The sequence below is a fragment of the Cetorhinus maximus genome, chromosome 9 (genome assembly GCF_964194155.1).
Source record: "Cetorhinus maximus chromosome 9, sCetMax3.hap1.1, whole genome shotgun sequence".
In the NCBI taxonomy this organism is placed as follows: Eukaryota; Metazoa; Chordata; class Chondrichthyes; order Lamniformes; family Cetorhinidae; genus Cetorhinus; species Cetorhinus maximus.
Window position 1 is genome coordinate 59,767,037 of NC_135887.1, and position 20,664 is coordinate 59,787,700.

Sequence of the window (20,664 nt, forward strand, 5' to 3'; positions counted from 1 at the left end):
TGGTGGGCTGTATGGTGGGGGGTGGGCTGTATTGTGGGGAGGGTGGGCTGCATTGTGGAGGGTGGGCTGTATTGTGGGTGGTGGGCTGTATGGTGGGGGTGGGCTGTATTGTGGGGTGGTGGGCTGTATTGTGGGGGGTGGGCTGTATTGTGGGTGGTGGGCTGTATGGTGGTGGTGGGCTGTATTGTGGGGTGGTGGGCTGTATTGTGGGGGGTGGGCTGTATTGTAGGGGTGGGCTTTATGGTGGGTGGTGGGCTGTATTGTGGGGTATGGGCTGTATTGTAGGGGGTAGGCTGTTTTCAGATGGGTGCCTAAGTGGGGGTGAAAAGATTCAGGATTGTCATCGTCTTGCAGTGTTCAAAACTCCAGTTGGAGACTTTAAACAGGCCTCTGGTCTTTTTCTGCCTCCCAAAGGCTAACGTCCAATCAATGCTCCTAAATCGCTGATTCAGTCCAGTAAACGTAATGAGTTTTTGACCAACCCCTTTTGTTTCATTAAGAACAGGTTTTCAGCCCATTACATTGGAAAGGGGGATTTGAGGGAGCAGTGTTCATTTCTATTTAACATTCTCTGTTGAAACCCACAAGATCTCCTACCTTGTTCCCCACAGTTTCAGCCACTTCCTCCACTTTCTGCACAATCTGGAGAGCCTGAAAAACACAGAATGAATCCAGGAGTGAGACACGGGGCTAATCCAGGAGTGAGGCACGGGGTTAATCCAGGAGTGAGACACAGGGTTGATCCGGGAGTGAGACCATGGGGTTGATCCGGGAGTGAGAAATGGGATGGATCCGGGAGTGAGACACGGGGCTAATCCTGGAGTGAGGCACAGGGTTAATCCAGGAGTGAGGCACAGGGTTAATCCAGGAGTGAGGCACAGGGTTAATCCGGGAGTGAGGCACAGGGTTAATCCAGGAGTTAGGCACTGGGTTACTCCGGGAGTGAGGCACGGGGCTGATCCAGGAGTGAGACCCAGGCCCGAGTTCTGCACCCCCTGGTGCTGGGGTGGATGCCAGCTAGGGTGGGGAATATACTGGGAAGAAAGGAGTGGTTTTCCTGTTGGCGGTAAAGTATGGTCCCGCTGCCAGGGCAGTTTAACGATGTGTCAGCTTTCACACTGAGGGTGATCACACCCAGTGCCCACTCACTGAAATTCGCCAGTCCGGGTGGGTGCGTGAGTTCCGCTGCTCCAGACCAGCAAGAATTGACCGACCGACAAAGCCAGCAGGTACACGGTGTGAGAGATCCGAGTTCTTACCTTCAACTAACGGAGCGCCAGCCCAGCCCAGCTCACCCCACCCCACCCCAATCCACCCCAACTCAGCCCAGCTCACCCCACCCCACCCCACCCCAGCCCAGTCCACCCCAGCTCATCCCACCCCAACTCACACCAGTCCAGCTCACCCCACCCCACCCCAGCCCACCCCAATGCAACCCAGCTCACCCCACCCCACCCCACCCCATTCCAGCCCACCCCAGCTCACACCTGGTCTGTGCTGAGGAGAGGACTCTGCCTGGGGGTGGGTGCTGGATGGCACAGCGTGGTGGGGTTGGTGATAAGGATGCATTGAAAGTGAAAGGGTGGGAGTGGGGGAGTTGTTCAGAGCGAAGGGCTGGTGCTGTCACACTGGCATTTTGGGGTGGAGGGTGAAGCAAGGTTACTGGTGGTAGGACAGTGCTGTGTGCGTGAGAGGGGGCAGTGGGATGCAAGCAAGAGGGTGAGGGCCTGGATGTAGTGGGAGTGGTTATTTTTGTGGGGGGCGTTTGTTTATGGGGATAAGGAGTTTTCACATGGATCTGGGGACTGTGCCGGGCTGGGCTCAGTGGGAAGGGAGCCATTTGAAGGGTAGATGGGGGGAGGCTGAAGGTAACACTGGTGGTAAGGGGTGGGGTGGGGGGGAGTTGATGGTAATAAGGCAGAGGGTGGGTTACAGGAGGAGGGTAAAAGGTTTCTGGAAGGTGATGTGCACCATGTGCAAAGGCAGCTCAGGATCATTGTATCATAAGGTTCAGGCTGACGATGGAAGAAGACAAAGAACAATTATTGCTTATAGTTTAAGGTCTTTTTATGGTTTATTTATTGCTTATAGTCATTTGAGGCAGGAAGGGGGTCAACAGGTCAGCTCCACTGAACAGCTAGAGGTGAACACTGATAATCTACCCTGACAGGAAAAGCTCTCTCCATAGGGTCTGGAGGGCAATGGTGCGAATGGGGAATCGTATTTGTACGAGGCTTCTCGCACGTGACTGACACCAAATTTGGCAAAGAGCAATGCCACCTTGCACAGGGTGGTTCAGGGGGGCACAGGGTGGTTTGGGGGGCACAGGCCCAGCCTTGGTCCCCTATGAAGGTGAGGGGGGTGGGGGAGTGCACACCAGCAGCAGCAAGAATAACCCAGGAGACCATTACAAAGTTGAAATGACTATCTACAACGATTGCGCACCAAAGCCACCAGTGTTAACCTAATAATTGTTCATTTTTCCTCGGCTACCACAGTGTCTCGGTGCTTCCCTCGGTGCAGCAGAGGTGGAGGCAGCCCCTCATGTCTGTGATGGTTTTGGTGGGCGTCTTGTGGAGGGCCCTGGCCTTCTTTGAGTCTCTTGCTCTGGGGCAGGTGCACCCTGAGCGGTCTCAGAGGCTGGAGCTGATGGGGTCACAGCCAGAGGCAACTCAGAACGCCTGGGCGCCCTTGCACTGTCCTGGGTAGAAGCCCCAGGACTGTCTGATGGACGCTCCTTTATAGGAGTTAGGAAGGCGCCTTCGGGCACCCAAGGGGAGGAGTAGGGCCTCCTGGAGGGAGGTTGCAGTGCCCCATCTCCCATTTGTCTAGACACTGCACAAGTTGACCCATGGTTAGAGTGATGTAGAGCAGGTCTGAGCACATATCCAGCAGGTCTGAGCATATATCCAGCAGAAACTTCGCATTCTGCTGGACCAGGTCTCCATGGTATCCGCCATCCTCCCCATGGTGACTTCCATGCTCTCACATGTTGGAGCCACGACATCAGAGAGCAGGCGGGCGTGCTCCCCCACCTCCATGCCACTCTGTGAGGACCCCGACACCTCTGCCTGATGTCCCCCTGCAACTCAATGATACTCCAGCATCTTCTCCATGACCGCTCCCTGAGGCTTTTTGTCTGACTCAGGCATATCTGGGGCCTTCTCTCCAGCAGTTCTCTGAGTGCCAGAGACTTTGGCTGTCAGTGCCTCCGCCTTCTGTGGACACCTGTCTGTGCAGCGACTGTCAGACTGTGTACCTGAGCCTAACCTACATACATCACCCATCCAGGTCTGTGTGCCTGGGCTGGTGAGGGTGCAGCTGAAGCTGTGACAGCCCTATAGGTGTGAAGAAGTGCTCATCATTGTCTGAGCTCTCCTGGGGCTGGGGCTTACATCCGAGCAGGGGCTGGCCTCCCCCTCTTCACACTGGTACCTGGAATGGAGAGAACAGAGATTGAGTGACAGCCCAGGTTGGATCCTCCATTTCACACAGCATCGCTCTCTGGTTCCAATCTGTGGAGATTCAGCAAGCTTCCTCACTGGGCCCTGGGACAGGCCGGCCTCGCACTCAACATAGGCATGGTCAAGACCTCCCCTGCCAACTGGCAGCCACTGTTGTGTAGAGGGCCAGATCTTGGGCAGTCTTCACCCTCAACCACCTGCTGTGCGCTGTCTTCTCCTACTTACAGATACATAGATGGATAGGTCATGAGCACTTCTGTGCAGGAGCAGGTCACATGCTGCCCATTCTGTGGCTGATATATGACATTGTGACTCCCATGCTCACCATGCGCAAGGCCCAATGAGTGAATCCTGCCCACTTGCCTGGATAAATGTAGCTCCAACAGCACCGAAGCAGCAAACCATCCAGGACAAAGCAGGCCGCATGATTGACACTCCAACCAGCTCCCTTTACATTCAGTCCCTCCAGCACCGACCCACTGTAACCACTATGTGTGCTCTGTGAATGATGCATTGATGCTAGTCCCCAAGGCTACTTCACTAACCCCGCCCCCCCCACCAGACTTGCAGATTCCAGCAACGAGAAGGGCAAGGACAGCCAAGGTATGGCATCAGCTGATTCTGCAAGTTGCCCTCTACTCCAACCACATCTTCCCCCCACTCAGCCCCTCATCCTCATAATAGTGTGGCTGGGTCAGCAGTCTGCAGTTGCCTCTCTACCAGCAGACCACATGGACTGCAGTGGGGGAACAAGGTAGGACCCCAGCCCCTTCTCAAGGGCTTTTAGGGATGGGAAACACAGATGCTGGCCTTGCCAGTGACAGCAATGCCCCGTGCCAGCTTCAGAACATGGTGAAGTGAGTGTAGAGAGTAGAGGGTTCACTTACACTGGTTAAATCGTTCATCCATTTCCTGTACTGCAAGGCGGTCCTCCCCTGCATCCATGTCGCACTGACCACCCTGGCGACCTCCTCCCAGGCCAGGCATGCCTCCTGCTCCCATCTCTGAGAAAGAGGACATCCCTCCTGTCCTCCATGGCCTGGAGGGAAGTCCCCAGAGAGGCATCGCTGGAACATGGGGTCGGTGCCTGCTGCCTTATCAAGGCCATCTCAGTGCCCCGAATTTCTGGCTGTCCAGATGCCTTTTAAATATGGCACCTGGATATGACTGCGGGCATGTGACTTCCTGCCCATCCCGCCATAAGACGCACTCCAAAATGCACACATACATAATTAATTAGGCAGGGAGCACACGATTGTGTGTAATGGCCATCCTGTACATCAGCGGGTAGCACTTTTGGTTCCTGCTCCTGCCACGGAGCTTAGGGCAGGAGAGGAGAATTCCAGCCAAAACTGGGATAGTAGTAGCGTGAAGGGCAGAGAGAGGCAAGTGTTCCTAGAATGTGTTCAGGATGAATTTTCTACAGCCGTTTGCTTCCTGTCCAATGAGAAAGAAGGCACTGCTAGACCTGGATCTTGGGAATGAGGTCGGCCAAGTAGTTCAAGTGTCAGTAGGAGAACATTTAGGAAACAGCGATCATTGTATCATAAGGTTCAGGCTGACAATGGAAGAAGACAAAGAACAATTATCGCTTATAGTTTAAGGTCTTTTTATGGTTTAATTATTGTTTATAGTTTAAGGTCTTTTTGTGGTTTATAGTTTGTATATTCTTTGGTCACGAGGATCAGGAAAGAAAGGCCCTAGAGTAATTGATTTAATAGGTTTAATTTAAAAGGATAAGTCATGGCAGGAGAGCTCAAAGCCATGGTGTGCTCCATGTGGGAAGCTGGGAACATTTTCAGTACCCGGGACCAGCATGTGTGCAGGAAGTATGTCCAGCTGCAGCTCCTGGAAGCTCGGGTTTCAGAGCTGGAATGGCGGCTGGGGACATTGCGGAGCATCCACGAGTCTGATAGCATCGTGGATAGCACGTTTAGAGAGGTGGTCACACAACAGCTGAAGGGACTTGAGGAAGGGAGGGAATGGGTGACCACCAAGCAGTCCAAGGGAAACAGGCAGGTAGTTCAGGAGTCCCCTGGGGTCCTGCTCGCAAATTGGTATTCCATTTTGGAGGCTGATGAGGGCACTGGTTCCTCCAGGGAGTACAGACAGATCCAAGCTTCTGGCACCACAAACAGCCTGTCTGTAGAGGGAGGGAGAAAGAGAGGAAGAGCAATAGTAATAGGGGATTCTATAGTCAGGGGAACAGATAGGTGCTACTGTGGCTGTCAATGTGACTCCAGGATGGTGTGTTGCCCCCCTGGTGCCAGGGTCCAGGACGTCACTGAACGGCTGCAGGGCAACCTGAAGGGGGACGGTGATAAGGCAGAGGTCATGGTATATGTTGGTACCAGTGACATATGTAGAAAGAGGGATGAGGTCTTGCATCAAGAATCCAAGGAGTTTGGCAGTAGACTAAAAAGCAAGACATCTCGCGTTGTAGTCGCTGGATTACTCCCTGTGCCATGTGCTAGCGAGCTCCGAAATAGGAGAATAGCGCAGATGAATATGTGGCTGAAGGGCTGGTGCAGGATGGAGGGTTTTAGATTCCTGGATCACTGGGACCGTTTTTGGGGAAGGTAGAACCTGTACAAGTGGGACGGTCTACATCTGAAACAAAGTGGGACTAACATCCTTGTGGGCGGGTTTGCTAATGCTGTTGGGAGGAGTTTAAACTAATTCAGCAGGGGGCAGGGACACAGAATGTTAGCAGAATAGGGACACATCATAATACAGTAAAATAATTAAGTCAGAGGGAGTACAGCTGCATTAAGCTTCAATGGATTAAGGCAAGGCTGGATGGCCTCTACTTTAATGCCAGGAGTATTACAGGTAAAACGGATGAGTTAAGGGTGAGGATTGACATGTGGAATTGTAGCCATCACTGAGACATGGTTGAGGGAGGGGCAGGATTGGCAGCTCAACATTCAGGGATATAGAATCTTCAGGCAGGACAGGGGAGTGGGTAAAAGAGGAGGAGGCATTGCATTATTGGTTAAGGAGTCAGTTACTGCAGTAAGGAGAGATGATATCTTGGAGGGGGCATCGAATGAAGCTTTGTGGGTAAAGCTTAGGAATAAAAAAAGGGCAGCCACATTGTTAGGTGTTTATTATAGACCCCCACATAGTCAGCGGGAAATTGAGCAGCAAATATGTGCACAATTTGCGGAGGTGTGTAAAACCAATAACAATAGGGTAATTATATTTGGTGATTTCAACTTTCCCAACATTAATTGGGGTAGACATAGTGTTAAGGGCTTGGATGGAGTGGATTTCCTGAAATGTGTACAGGAGAACATTTTAGGTCAATATGTAGAGAGTCCAGCAAGGGACAGCACAGTGCTGGACCTAATTCTGGGGAATGAAGCCGGACAGGTGGCTGAGGTGGTGGTGGCGAAGCATTTTAGTGATAGCGACCACAACATGGTACAATTTAAGTTAATGGACAAAGAAATAGACAAGTTGCAAAAAAATCCTTTGGATTGGGGGAGGGCGGATTTTAGTAAAATAAGGCAGGATCTGGCCCAGGTAGACTAGGAACAGCTAATTGTGGGGAAATCTACAGAGGAGCAGTGGAGGGCGTTCAAAAGGGAAATGGGGAGGGTACAGGCTCAACATGTTCCCTCTAGGGTGATAGGAAGGAGTAACAAGCCCAGAGAACCATGGATGACCAGAGATATTCAGGATAAGATGAGAAGGAAAAGAGAGGTTTTTAGCAGATACAAGGGAAGCAAATCAGCAGAGGCATTAGTGGAGTACAGAAAGTGCAGGGTGGAGCTTAAGAAAGCAATTAGGAAAGCAAAGAGGGGATATGAGAAAGCTCTGGCTGGTAAAAGTAGGGAAAATCCCAAGATATTCTATAACTATATCAGTGGGAAGTGAATAACCAGGGAAAGAGTAGGGCCCATAAAGGACCAAGGGGGCCATCTATGAGTGGAGCCAGAGGACATCGGTAGAGTGTTGAACGAATACTTCACATCCATCTTCACCCAAGAGAACGAGGATGAAGGTATCGAAATCGGGGAGAGATTCTGCGAGGTTCTTGAGCAAATTGAGATAGAGAGTGACAAGGTATTGGAGGTGTTGGCAGGCTTAAAAGTGGACAAATCTCCAGGTCCGGATGATTTGTGTCCCAGACTGCTGAGGGAGGCAAGGGAGGAGATCGCAGGGGCTCTGACCCAAATTTTTAATTCCTCTCCGGCCATGGGGGAGGTGCCAGAGGATTGGAGAACAGCTAATGTGGTTCCGCTATTTAAGAAGGGCTGTAGAGATACGCCAGGGAACTACAGGCCAGTGTGTCTCAAGTCAGTGTTAGGAAAACTATTGGAGAAAATTCTGAAGGAGACTATCTATCTCCACTTGGAGAGGCAATGTTTGATTCGGCATAGAATGGCTTTGTCAGAGGGAGGTCACGACTAACAAATTTGATTGAATTTTTTGAGGAGGTGACTAGGTGTGTAGATGAAGGTAGTGCAGTTGATGTAGTTTATATGGATTTCAGCAAAGCCTTTGACAAGGTCCCACATGGGAGACTTATAAAGAAGACAAATGCACATGGGATACATGGTAATTTGATAAGGTGGATTCAAAATTGGCTTAGTTGTAGGAGACAGAGAGTAATGACAGAAGGATGCTTTAGTGACTGGAAGCCAGTGTCCAGTGTCGTACCACAGGGATCTGTGCTGGGTCCCCTATTATTCATCATTTATATAAACAACATAGATGACTATGTGGCGGGGGGGGGGGGGGGGGGGGGCGTTTAATAAGTTTGCAGATGACAGAAAGAATCGCCGGGTGGTTAACACAGTGAGGTTGAGTGTCTTGGGCTACAGGAAGATATAGACGAGATGGTCAGATGGGCAGATAAATGGCAGATGAAATTTAACCCTGAAAGGTGTGAGGTGATATACTTTGGAGGGAGTAATTTGACAAGGATGTATTCAATGAACGGCATGACACTAGGAAGTTCTGAGGAACAAAGGGACCTTGGCATGTATGTCCATAGATCTCTGAAGGTGGAGGGGCATGTTAGTGGGGTGGTGAGGAAGGCATATGGGACACTTGCCTTTATCAATTGAGGCATAGATTACAAAAGTAGGGAGGACATGTTGGACTTGTATAGAACCTTGATGAGGCCACAGCTGGAGTACTGTGTGCAGTTCTGGTCGCCACATTATAGGAAGGATGTGATTACACTGGTGGGGGTGCAGAGGAGATTCAACAGGATGTTGCCTGGGATGAAACATTTAAGTTATGAAGAGAGGTTGGATAAACTTGGGTTGTTTTCGTTAGTGCAGAGAAGATTGAGGGGTGACCTGATCGAGGTTTACAAGATTATGAGGGGCATGAACGGGGTGGATAGGCAGCAGCTGTTCCCCTTAGTTGAAGGGTCAGTCACGAGGGGACATAAGTTCAAGATGAGGGGCAGGAGGTTTAGGGAGGGTGGGGGGGGCGGGTGAGGAATAACTTTTTTTACCCAGAGGGTGGTGACGGTCTGGAATGCACTGCCTGGGAGTGTGGAGTAGGCGGGTTGCCTCACATCCTTTAAAAAGTACCAGGATGAGCACTTGGAACGTCATAACATTCAAGGCTATGGGCCAAGTGGTGTTGAATGGGATTAGGTAGGTAGGCCAGGTGTTTCTCACATGCAGACTTGTTGGGCCAAAGGGCCTTTTCTGCACTGTGTGATTCTGTGAATTCAGAGTAAAGGTAATTACCTGGGGGAAAGCCAACTTCAGTGCGGTAAGAACGGATCTGAGCCGAATAAATTGTACTCAAAGTTTGGCAGGAAATCAATAGCTGAACAATCGGCTACCTTCAACGAAGAGAGAGTTTGGGCACAGTCAAGGTATATTCCCTTGAAAGCTAAAGGTAGGACAAACAAATCCAAAGCTCCCTGGATGACAAAAGAGATAGAAATGACAATAAAGAAGAAGTGTGCTTAAGACAGATGTCGGGTAGAAACTATAACTGAGAATCAGGCTGAATACAGAAGGTTCAGAGGGGAGGTGAAAAAGCAAATAAGAGGAGCAAAGAGAAGGTATGAAAAGAGACTGGCAATGAACATAGAAGGGAATTCCGAAGTCTTCTATAGACATGTAAAAGGAGGATTAAGGACTAAAAAAGGGATTTACACATGGAGGCAGAGGGCATGGCTGAGGTATTAAATAAATATTTTGCATCTGTCTTTACTAAAGAAGAAGATGCTACCTGGGCCATGGTGAAAGAGGAAGTAATTCAGGCACTAAAAAGGCTTAACTTTGATCAGGAGGAGGTATTGGATAAGTTGTCTGTACTTGAAGTTTGTAAGGCACCAGGGCCGGATGAGATGCATCCAAAGATAATGAGGGAAGTGAGAGTGGAAAATGTGGAGGCACTGGCCATAATTTTTCAGTCTCCCTTATACTTCAGGATGATCTAGAGAATTGCAAACGTTACACCCTCCTTCAAAAAAGGATGTAAATGTAAGCCCAGCAACTTCAGGCCGGTCAGTTTAACTTTGGTGGTGGGGAAACTTCTAGAAACAATAATTCAGGACAAAATTAATAGTCACATAGACAAATATGGGTTAATTAAGGAAAGCTAGCATGGATTCCTTAAGGGTTTTTAACCAACTTGCTGGAGTTTTTTTTTGAAAAGCTAACAGAGCAAGTTGATGGGGGAAATGCTGTTGATGTGGTTTACATAGACTTCCAAAAAGCATTTGATACAGTGCTGTACAACAGACCTGTGAGCAAAGTTAACGTTCATGGAATAAAAGGGACAGTAGCAACATGGATACAGAATTGGCTAAGTGACAGGAAACAGTAGTGGTTCTGGATGTTTTTCAGGCTGGAGGAAGGTTTGTAGTAGAGTTCCCCAGAATCAGTTTTGGTTTGCTTTTCCTGACATATATTAATGACCTAGACCTTGGTGTACTGAGCATGATTTCAAAATTTTCAGATTATACAACACTAGGAAGCATTGTGAATTATGAGGGGGATAGTGTAGAACTTCAGAAGGACATAGTCAAGATGGTGGGATGAGTGGGCAAATGGCAGATGAAGTTCAATGTGAAATTATTCATTTTGGGACAATGAACATGGAGAGACACTATAAAGTAAAGGGTACAACTCTAAAGGGGGTGAAAGAGCAGAGGGACCTTGGTGTATATGTGCATAAGTCATTGAAAGTAGCAGGATAGGTTGAGAGAGCATTTAATAAAACATACAGTATCCTAGGCTTTATCAATAGGGCATTAGAGTACAAGAGCAAGGAGGTTATGTTGAACTTGTATAAGATACTAGTTCGGCCTCAGCTGGAGTATTGCATCCAGATGTGGTGTCGCACTTTAGGAAAAATTGACAGACGTTGGAAAGAGTGCAGAAAAGGTTCACAAGAATGGTTCCAGGGATGAATGAAGTCCAGTTATGAAGATAGATTAGAGAAGTTAGGCTTGTTTATCTTGGAGAAGAGAAGGCTGAGAGGAGATTCAAAGTCACAAGGGATCTGGACAGAGTGGATGGGGAGAAACTAACCCATTGATGGAAGGGCTGAGAACCAGAAGGCACAGATATAAAATAATTGGCAAAAAAGCCAAAGCGACAGGAGAAAAACCATTTTGATGCAGCGAGTGGTGAGGATCTGGAATGCACTGCCTGAGTGTGGCGGAGACGGTCAATCGAGGCTTTCAGCAGGAAACTAGATGGTTACCTGAAAAGGAAGAATGTGCAGGGTTATGGGGAGAAGGTAGGGGAATGTTACTAGGTGAATTGCTCATTCGAAAAGCCAGTGCAGAAACGATGGTCCGAATGGCCTCCATCTGCATTGTAACAATTCTGTGATTCTGAGATTGAAGCTTCTGGAGAAAACTGGCTGCCTGTCAAAACTGCTCAACATGATCTCCTCTTTCTATGACTACATGATGGGTGAGGTCAGCATGATGGGGCAACATGGGAACCCTTTCAGATCCGCAGTGGGGTCAAACAGGGCTGTGTCTGGCACTGACACTCTTTGATATATTCTTCTGTTTGCTGCTGTCATTTGCCTTTGGTTCATCTACAGAGCGTGTCTACTTACATACCAGAACTGACAGAAAGCTGTTCAGCTTCCCTCACCTGAGATCCAAGACAATGGTGTACCAAGTCCACGTCAGAAAGTTGTTCTACGTTGATGTAACCGCATTAGTTTTAATACCAAGGAACACCTTCAGCAGCAAATGGACAGACTCTCTCATACCCATAAAGAGATTGGTTTGACCATCAGCCTCAGGAAGTCAAATGTCATGGTCTAGTGTATTGCCACAACACCATCTATCAGCATGAACAATGTGACGCTGGAGTTTATTGATGGCTTCACATATCCAGGCTCCACAATCACCAGCAATCTGTCACTTGATGCTGTAATCAACACCCACTTTGCAAAAGTTGCAGCCGTTCTGTCCAAGTTGGGTAAGAGAGTGTGGAACAACAGTAACTTGACTGATAACAGCAAACTGTGAGTCTATCAAGCCTGCGTCCTCAGCACACTCCTCAACAGCGGCGAGACCTGGACAGCATATGCCAGGCAGGAGAAAAGGCTGAACAGTTCCCACCTTCGCTGTCTCAGTCGTATCCTCAGCATCTGTTGGCAGGACAAGGTCACCCACTCGCCCTGCAGTGTGCTAATTCCATCAGCATACATTCATCGCCAATCCAATGGCATCTTCACTGACTCAGCCATGTTCATTGGATGGATGATGGCCATATACGCCAAAAACCTTCTGTACAGTAAATTGGCCACTGGGTCACAACCTCCTGGGCACCCATACATTCACTACAGGTGTTGCAATATTACAATGTCATAATATCTTGGGCTTATTTACCGTATAATACACAAGGCACCAATTGCTCATAAAGGATTGGGTAAACATGTTGTGAGTTCATTTATTCAGATGAGGCACATGAGAACAGTTATACATAGGTATAAAGCTTGAAGACATCAGAGCTGTGAGAATGAGCTCTGCTCAAAGCAAAGGTGAAACTAAGACTGGATGACATGCCACACTTCCCTTCTAGTGGTGTCATGCTGATCTCCCTTAAAGGCATATTACAACAGCAAGTGAGATATGAAGATGGTGGACACTGACACTGACAACTGGGCAGCAGTCGCTGATGGCCATGATCTCTGGAGGCTGACAGTTTGGAAGGGCATTGGAAGAGGTGAGCAGAAACAGAAAGCTCAGCTGGCCGAGAGAGGGCCCAGAGAAAACAGAGACCAGTGAATTGTGCACCTTCTCAGCCCACTGTCTCCCTCTGCAGCAAATGTGGCAGAGACTGCCATGCCAGAGTGGGGCTCCTGAGCCACAGCAAGTGATGTTTAACACAGAGTTGACCATCATGGCACAAAGCAGCGTCTTATGAGACAGGGGGCTGCCACAGGAAAAAGACTCTCCTTCTCACTTCTTCAAAAACTTCATCCTAGTCGGACATGACCTTTCCTTAACAAATCCATGCTGACTGGCTCTGATTAATCTGTGCCTTTCTAAATGAACATTTATCCCTCAGAATTTGTTTCCAGTAATTATCGCAGCCCAGATTCAGCTGACTGCTCTGTAATTACTCAGTCTATCTCTTTCTCCTTTTATAATAGTTGCACAGCATTAGCTGTTCTCCAACAAAGAGCATTGGAAAATGATGATCAGAGCCTCTGCTATTTCTTCCCGCTTTCCCTCAGCAGCCTGGGACATATTTCATTCGGGATTAATCCAATTTCAAAGATGTTAAACCCCTGAATACTTCCTCTCTCATGATGTCAATTTATCTAATGTTTCACTCTCCCCCTCCCTGGTTCTAATGTCTGTATTGTCCCTCCCTTTTGTTAAAAACAGACGCAAAGTATTCATTAAGAACCAAACCTACACCCCCGGCCTCCACACACAGGTCACCATTATGGTCCTGATTTACCTCGACTCTTTCTTTACTTATCCTCTTGCTCTTTGTATTTACAATATCTTGGTGCTTCCCTTGATTTACTTGTCAATATTTTGTGCCCTCTCTGCTTTTCCAGTTTCCTTTTTAATATCACCCCTACAATGGGGCTGTAGATTTGTCAGTCCATTCTTTTTTTTTAAAGGGAACATGCCCACTCTGAACCCTCGCTATCGCTTCCTTCAATGTTGCCCACTGATCAGACATTGTCCATTTTACCTAAATCACATTTCAGCTTCATAAAATTAGCTTTTCCCCAATTGCGAATGTTTAATCCTAGCCTATCTTTGTCCTTTTGCGTAACCATCCTAAATCTAACTGGATTATGATTGCTTTCACCAAAGTGCCCCCCTTAGACTTTCCCAGCTTCATTTCCTAAAACAAAGTCTCGAACTTCCCCCTCTCTTGTTGGGTTTGCTACGTGTGGAGTATAAAATTTCTCCTAACGCATATTAATAATTCTGTTCCTTTAGTGCCTTTCACACTAATTCTACCCCAGTTAATATGAGGGTAGTTGAAATCCCCCACTATTACTGCCCTAATGTTTTGAAATTCTTAGAGATCAGTGTTACATATTTGCTCTCCTATCTCTGACTGTTGGGCACTCCCAGTATGTGACTGGCCTTTTTCACTATTCAGTTCAACCCGTATGATTATTTGAGGATTCTCCTACCCTGTCATCACATCTCATAGCAATCATTGTTCCTTTAATCAATATTGTGAGCCCTCACTCTCCTTTTTATCCCCTTCTCTATCTTGGAAACAGGGCTGGGGGCAATAGTCAATACAGAAGACCAACAACAAATTCCAGGAGGATATTTTTAAACTGGTCACCAGATTATAAAAGGGACAGAAAAGCTCTGGAGAAACATGGAAACAGACCAGAAATGTGGAGGTAGAAATATCAGGGAAACATTGACAGAATGAACCTCTCTTCTCTGGAAAAAAGCAGACTGAAGGTCCTTAAAATTATGACAGGTTTTGACTTCTACTGGGAAACTCCTGGCAGGAGATTTGGCACCTCTGTTGGTTGGCACATCTTTAGTGGGCAAACAACAGTCAATTTCTTGCCTGCTGCTGCTCTGCCAACCCAGCTCAATCTTCATCCACAAGTGCGCCAACCTGCCAGTTGTGCTCACTGCCCCCCTCTATCACTTTATAAATCAGTGCCACCTCCACAGTTTACACTATGCTAAACCTCAGTGCACTTGTGTGTTACAGCAGTGACCAGCCAACTGGTGATGGATCTCGTCTCCTACCTTGTCCTGCTCTTTCCGAAGAAGCCAACACTTTGCGATTCCCATCAGAACCTGGGCCTGTCCCAGGCGGTTCCCAATTTCCACCATGATGCTGAGTGCAGAGTCATAACGAGGCAATGCTTTCTGCAAAAGGCAAGAAAGGTTTCAGTAAGACAGTTCACATCATCACCTCCCAGCCGAGGCTCTGTGTCCCTGATCGGTCAGCGTGGATCTTTGTGGGATATTGTCCCACAATGACGTAGAGATAAGCCAGGGAACAACAGGCCAGTGAGTCTCATGTCAGTGGTAAGCAAGCTATTGGGGAAATTTCTGAAGGAGACTATCTATCTCCACTTAGAGAGGCAAGGTTTGATCAGGGATAGTCAGTATGGCTTTGTCAGAGGAAGTCATGCCTAACAAATTTGATTGAATTTTTTGAGGAGGTGACCAGGTGTGTAGATGAGGGTAGTGCAGTTGATGTAGTTTACATGGATTTCAGCAAAGCCTTTGACAAGGTCCCACATGAGAGACATATAAAGAAGGCAAATGCACATGGGATATAGGGTAATTTGATAAGGTGGATTCAAAATTGGCTTAGTTGTAGGAAGCAGAGGGTGATGACAGAAGGATGCTTTAGTGACTGGAAGCCAGTGCCCAGTGGCATACCACAGGGACCCAAATAATGGGTCCCCTATTATTTGTCATTTATATAAACGACATAGATGACTATGTGGGGGGTAGGATTAGTAAGTTTGCGGATGACAGAAAGATTGGCCAGGTGGTTAACAGTGAGGTTTAGTGTCTTGGGCTACAGGAAGATATAGATGGGATGGTCAATTGGGCAGATAAATGGCAGATGGAATTTAATCCTGAAAAGTGTGAGGTGATACACTTTGGAAGGAGTAATTTGACATTGAAGTATTCAATGAACGGCACGGCACTTGGAAGTTCTGAGGAACGAAGGGACCTTGGCGTCTGTGTCCATAGATCTCTGAAGGTGGAGGGGCATGTTAATGGGGTGGTGAAAAAGGCATATGGGACACTTGCCTTTATCAATCGAGGCATAGATTACAAAAGTAGGGAGGACATGTTGGAGTTGTATAGAACCTTGGTGAGGCCATAGCTGGAGTACTGTGTGCAGTTCTGGTTGCCACATTATAGTAAGGATGTGATTGCACTGGAGGGGATGCAGAGGAGATTCACCAGGATGTTGCCTGGGATGAAAAAGTTAAGTTATGAAGAGAGTATGGATAGACTTGGGTTGTTATTGTTGTAGCAGAGAAGACTGAGGGGTGACCTGATCAAGGTGTACAAGATTATGAGGGGCATGGACAGGGTGGATAGGGAGCAGCTGCTCACCTTAGTTGAAGGGTCAGTCACGAGGGGGCATAAGTTCAAGGTGAGGGGCAGGAGGTTTAGGGGGGATGTGAGGAATAACTGTTTTACCCAGAGGGTGGTGACGGTCTGGAATGCACTGCCTGGGAGGTTGGTGGAGGCGGGTTGCCTCACATCCTTTAAAAAGTACCTGGATGAGCGCTTGGCACGTCATAACATTCAAGGCTATGGGCCAAGTGCTGGTAAATGGGATTAGGTAGGTAGGTGAAGTATTTCTCACATGTCGGTGGAGACTCAATGGGCCGAAGGGCCGCTTCTGCACTGTGATTCTGTGGTACAGTGACGCAGTGCCTCAGTTATATGATTTGAAAGGCCCAGCTACAAAATTCATTAAAACGCTGTTAGTTCACAGGCTAAAGCTGGCAGGCAGCTGAGGAGCGGGAGTGAGTTCCAGGCAGTAAGGCCTGTGACTGAAAAGTGGGATCTATCCTTTTCCACCCTTTGATTGTCACAGTGGAGGGGGCAGGACTTGATTATTTGCAATGGAAGCTGTTGCCATCATTGTTGCCTTTTGCCCTGTCTCTTGTCATCATCAGTGGCTTGAAACAAGTCTGCAAGGCTTCCTGATTTGTGTGATTTGTGTGTCCTGGTGACTCAGTGGACCAACACCAGAGCCACAGCTCTTTGGGCAGAGAGGGTAAGAGATTCCCTGAAGAATGCGGTGGTGTGGGGGCTTGGTGGGGGGAGAGGTGGGGAGAGGGGAGGGGGTAGTTGGGGGTTCCCACACCAGGGTTCTGCTCTCCCTCCTTCCATTTTTGTCACTTATACTCTGCAGCAGAGTTTAAGCGGTCTATCTCCAGCTGTGCTGCCACTTTTTGGATGAGGCTCCAGCGCAGGTTACGGTTTGAGGCAGATCCCTCCCAGGTGCCAATGTCAATTTGTCTGCTTTGCAATGAATCATACAGGGTATCCTTAACATATTTCTCTGTCCTCCTAGGGATCAGGTGCCATCCCTAAGTTGTGGAAAGAGGATCTGCTTGGGAAGCCTCACTGCTATATCGAAGGATGCTTACAACAACAGTCTTGTAGACAAAAGCCATTGTTTTCTTATGAAACTCTCTGTTGTTGAAGAGCTAGTTGTGCTGGTGCCACTGATCCTGTGCTAGATCTGCACTTTGATTCTGACTTTCTAAGAAAGTAGCTGCTGGGATGGGCAAGGTTATCAACGAGTTTGAAAGTCTCCCAATTAATAACAACGGCTGGAGATGTAGGTGCTTGTCTGGGGGAGGAAGCTGGAGGATGTTGGGCTTGTCTGGGGGAGGAAGCTGGAGGGTGTTGGGCTTGTCTGGGGGAGGATGCTGGAGGATGTTGGGCTTGTCTGGGGGAGGAAGCTGGAGGATGTTGGGTTTGTCTGGGGGAAGAAGCTGGAGGAGGTTGGGCTTGTCTGAGGGAGGAAGCTGGAGGATGTTGGGTTTGTCTGGGGGAGGAAGCTGGAGGATGTTGGGTTTGTCTGGGGGAAGAAGCTGGAGGAGGTTGGGCTTGTCTGAGGGAGGAAGCTGGAGGATGTTGGGTTTGTCTGGGGGAGGAAGCTGGAGGATGTTGGGTTTGTCTGGGGGAAGAAGCTGGAGGAGGTTGGGCTTGTCTGAGGGAGGAAGCTGGAGGATGTTGGGTTTGTCTGGGGGAGGAAGCTGGAGGATGTTGGGTTTGTCTGGGGGAAGAAGCTGGAGGAGGTTGGGCTTGTCTGAGGGAGGAAGCTGGAGGATGTTGGGTTTGTCTGGGGGAGGAAGCTGGAGGATGTTGGGTTTGTCTGGGGGAAGAAGCTGGAGGGTGTTGGGCTTGTCTGGGGGAGGAAGCTGGAGGGTGTTGGGCTTGTCTGGGGGAGGATGCTGGAGGATGTTAGGCTTGTCTGGGGGAGGAAGCTGGAGGATGTTGGGTTTGTCTGGGGGAAGAAGCTGGAGGAGGTTGGGCTTGTCTGAGGGAGGAAGCTGGAGGATGTTGGGCTTGTCTGAGGGAGGAAGCTGGAGGATGTTGGGTTTGTCTGGGGGAAGAAGCTGGAGGAGGTTGGGCTTGTCTGAGGGAGGAAGCTGGAGGATGTTGGGTTTGTCTGGGGGAGGAAGCTGGAGGATGTTGGGTTTGTCTGGTGGAGGAAGCTGGAGGATGTTGGGTTAGTCTGGGGGAGGAAGCTGGAGGGTGTTGGGCTTGTCTGGGGGAGGATGCTGGAGGATGTTGGGCTTGTCCGGGTGAGGAAGCTGGAGGATGTTGGGCTTGTCTGAGGGAGGAAGCTGGAGGATGTTGGGTTTGTCTGGGGGAAGAAGCTGGAGGATGTTGGGCTTGTCTGGGGGAGGACGCTGGAAGTTGTTGGGTTTGCTAAAGTCGAGTGTGAGTATGCAGAGTCGAAGAGGTTGAGGAAAGTCTGAATGTTGCTTGCTGTGTGGGACACAACTGCGCAGTCCAGCATATCCACACATTCTCATTTTGCTGAGGTTGAAAAGCTTCTGATCGAGGTCACGAATGAATTCCAGGATCGGGCTCAGTTAGATAGCAATCACACAGCCTTGCTTAATGCCTATCCAGACACGAAAGGGCTCAGTCTTCAATCCATTACAAAGCACAGTTACTGTCATACAGTCATGCAGGAGGCACAGGGTTCTAATGAATTTTGCTGGACATCCAAATCTCTGAAGAACTTTCCAAAAGGCTTTGTGGTTGATGGAATCAAAGCCTTTGATTGATCAATAAAGGCTATGTTTTTATTATTCTTTCAAAGGATGTGGGCTTCGCTGGCTGAGACAGCATTTATTGCCCATCCCTAGTTGCCCTTGAGAAGGTGGTGGTGAGCTGCCTTCTTGAATCGCTGCAGCCCATGTGGTGTAGGTACACCCACAATGCTGTTAGGGAGTGAGTTCCAGGATTTTGACCCAGCAACAGTGAAGGAACGGCGATAGATTTCCAAGTCAAGATGGTGAGTGATTTGGAGGGGAACTTCCAGGTGGCGGTGTTCCCATCTATGTGCTGCCCTTGTCCTTCTAGATGGTCGTGGTTGTGGGTTTGGAAGGTGCTGTCGAAGAAGCCTTGGTGAATTCCTGCAGTGTATCTTGTAGATGGTACACACTGCTGCTACTGTGTGTCAATAGTGCATCAGTGGTGGAGGGACTATGGATGAGGTACCAATTAACGGACTGTTTATTCCTGGATTGTGTCAAGTTTCTTGAGTGTTGTGGGAGTTGCACTCATCCAGGCAAGTGGAGAGTAATCCATCACATTCCTGACGTGTGCCTTGCAGATGGTGGACAGGTTTTGGGGAGTCAGGAGGTGAGTTACTCACTGCAGGATTCCTAGCCTCTGACCTGCTCTTGTGGCCAGAGCATTTATATGGCTAGTCCAGTTCAGTTTCTGGTCAATGGTAACCCCCCAGGATGTTGATAGAGGGGGATTCAGCAATGGTAATGCCATTGAATGTCAAGGGGTGATGGTTAGATTCTCTCCTGTTGGAGATGGTCATAGCCTGGCACCTGTGTAGTGTGGATGTTATTTGTCAGCCCAAGCCTGAATGTTATCCAGTTCTTGCTGCGTTTGGACATGGGCTGCTTGAGGAATAGCGAATGGGGCTGAACATTGTGCAATCATCAGCGAACATCCCCACTTCTGACCTTATGATGGAATGAAGGTCATTGATGAACCAGCTGAAGATGGTTGGGTCGAGGACACTACCCTGAGGAACTCCTGCAGTGATGTCCTGGAACTGAGATGACTGGCCTCCAACAACCACAACCATTTTCCTTTGTGATAGGTATGACTACAACCAGTGGAGAATTTTCCCCCTGATTCCCATTGACTCCAGTTTTGCTGGAGCTCCTTGATGCTGCACTCGGTCAAATGCTGCCTTGATATCAAGGGCAGTCACTCTCATCTCAACTCAGGAGATCTTTTGTCCATGTTTGAATCAAGGCTGTAATAAGGTCAGGAGCTGAGTGGCCCTGGCAGAACCCAAACTGAGCATCAGTGAGCACGTTATTGCTAAGCAAGTGCCGCTTGATAGCACTGTTGATGACCCTTTCCATTACTTTACTAATGATCGAGAGCAGACTGATGGGGTGGTAATTGGCCAGGTTGGATTTGCCCTGCTTTTTGTGTACAGGACATACCTGGACAATTTTCCACATAGCCGGGTAGATGCCAGTGTTGTAGCTGTACTGGAACAGCTTGGCTAGAGGCACGGCAAATTCTGGAGCACAAGTCTTCAGTACTATTGCCGGAATATTGTCAGGGCCCATTGCCTTTGCAGCATTCAGTGCCTTCAACCTGGTGCTGCTCCTGGCATGCCCTCCTACACTTTTCATTGAACCAGGGTTGATCCCCTATGCCAGGACATGCGGTTAAAGACTGTGGTTGATTCTCCTCCTGAGGCAGTCGCTGAAGATCGAGGATGACTCGTTTCTTCTCTGGTTTGATGTGTTCTGAGATGGCCGATAAGTCCAATGTGTGACCTACAGACTCTGACACATGGTGATGCTCGGAGGGTCGATAAATGGGTTGTTTAAGGGTTTATGTGGTCTTTCCAATGTCAGTCAGGTGCTGTCCCGTCACAGCCCAGGCAGCCCCCAGTCAGTCAGGTGCTGTCCCCCATCACAGCCCAGGCAGCCCCCAGTCAGTCAGGTGCTGTCCCCCATCACAGCCCAG

The 20,664-nt window shown here is 48.7% G+C and overlaps 1 protein-coding gene across 1 annotated transcript in view; it reads right to left on the reverse strand.

Moving 5' to 3' along the window:
• The window catches only part of rapsn (receptor-associated protein of the synapse, 43kD), a 146,675-nt gene that overhangs the window by 49,042 nt on the left and 76,969 nt on the right, over positions 1 to 20,664 (reverse strand). The window contains exons 3-4 of the mRNA XM_078548778.1: positions 14,671 to 14,793; positions 598 to 651 (exon numbers count right to left, since the gene is read on the reverse strand). Coding sequence (XP_078404904.1) covers positions 598 to 651; positions 14,671 to 14,793 — 177 coding nt within the window. The remainder of the gene's footprint in view (positions 1 to 597; positions 652 to 14,670; positions 14,794 to 20,664) is intronic.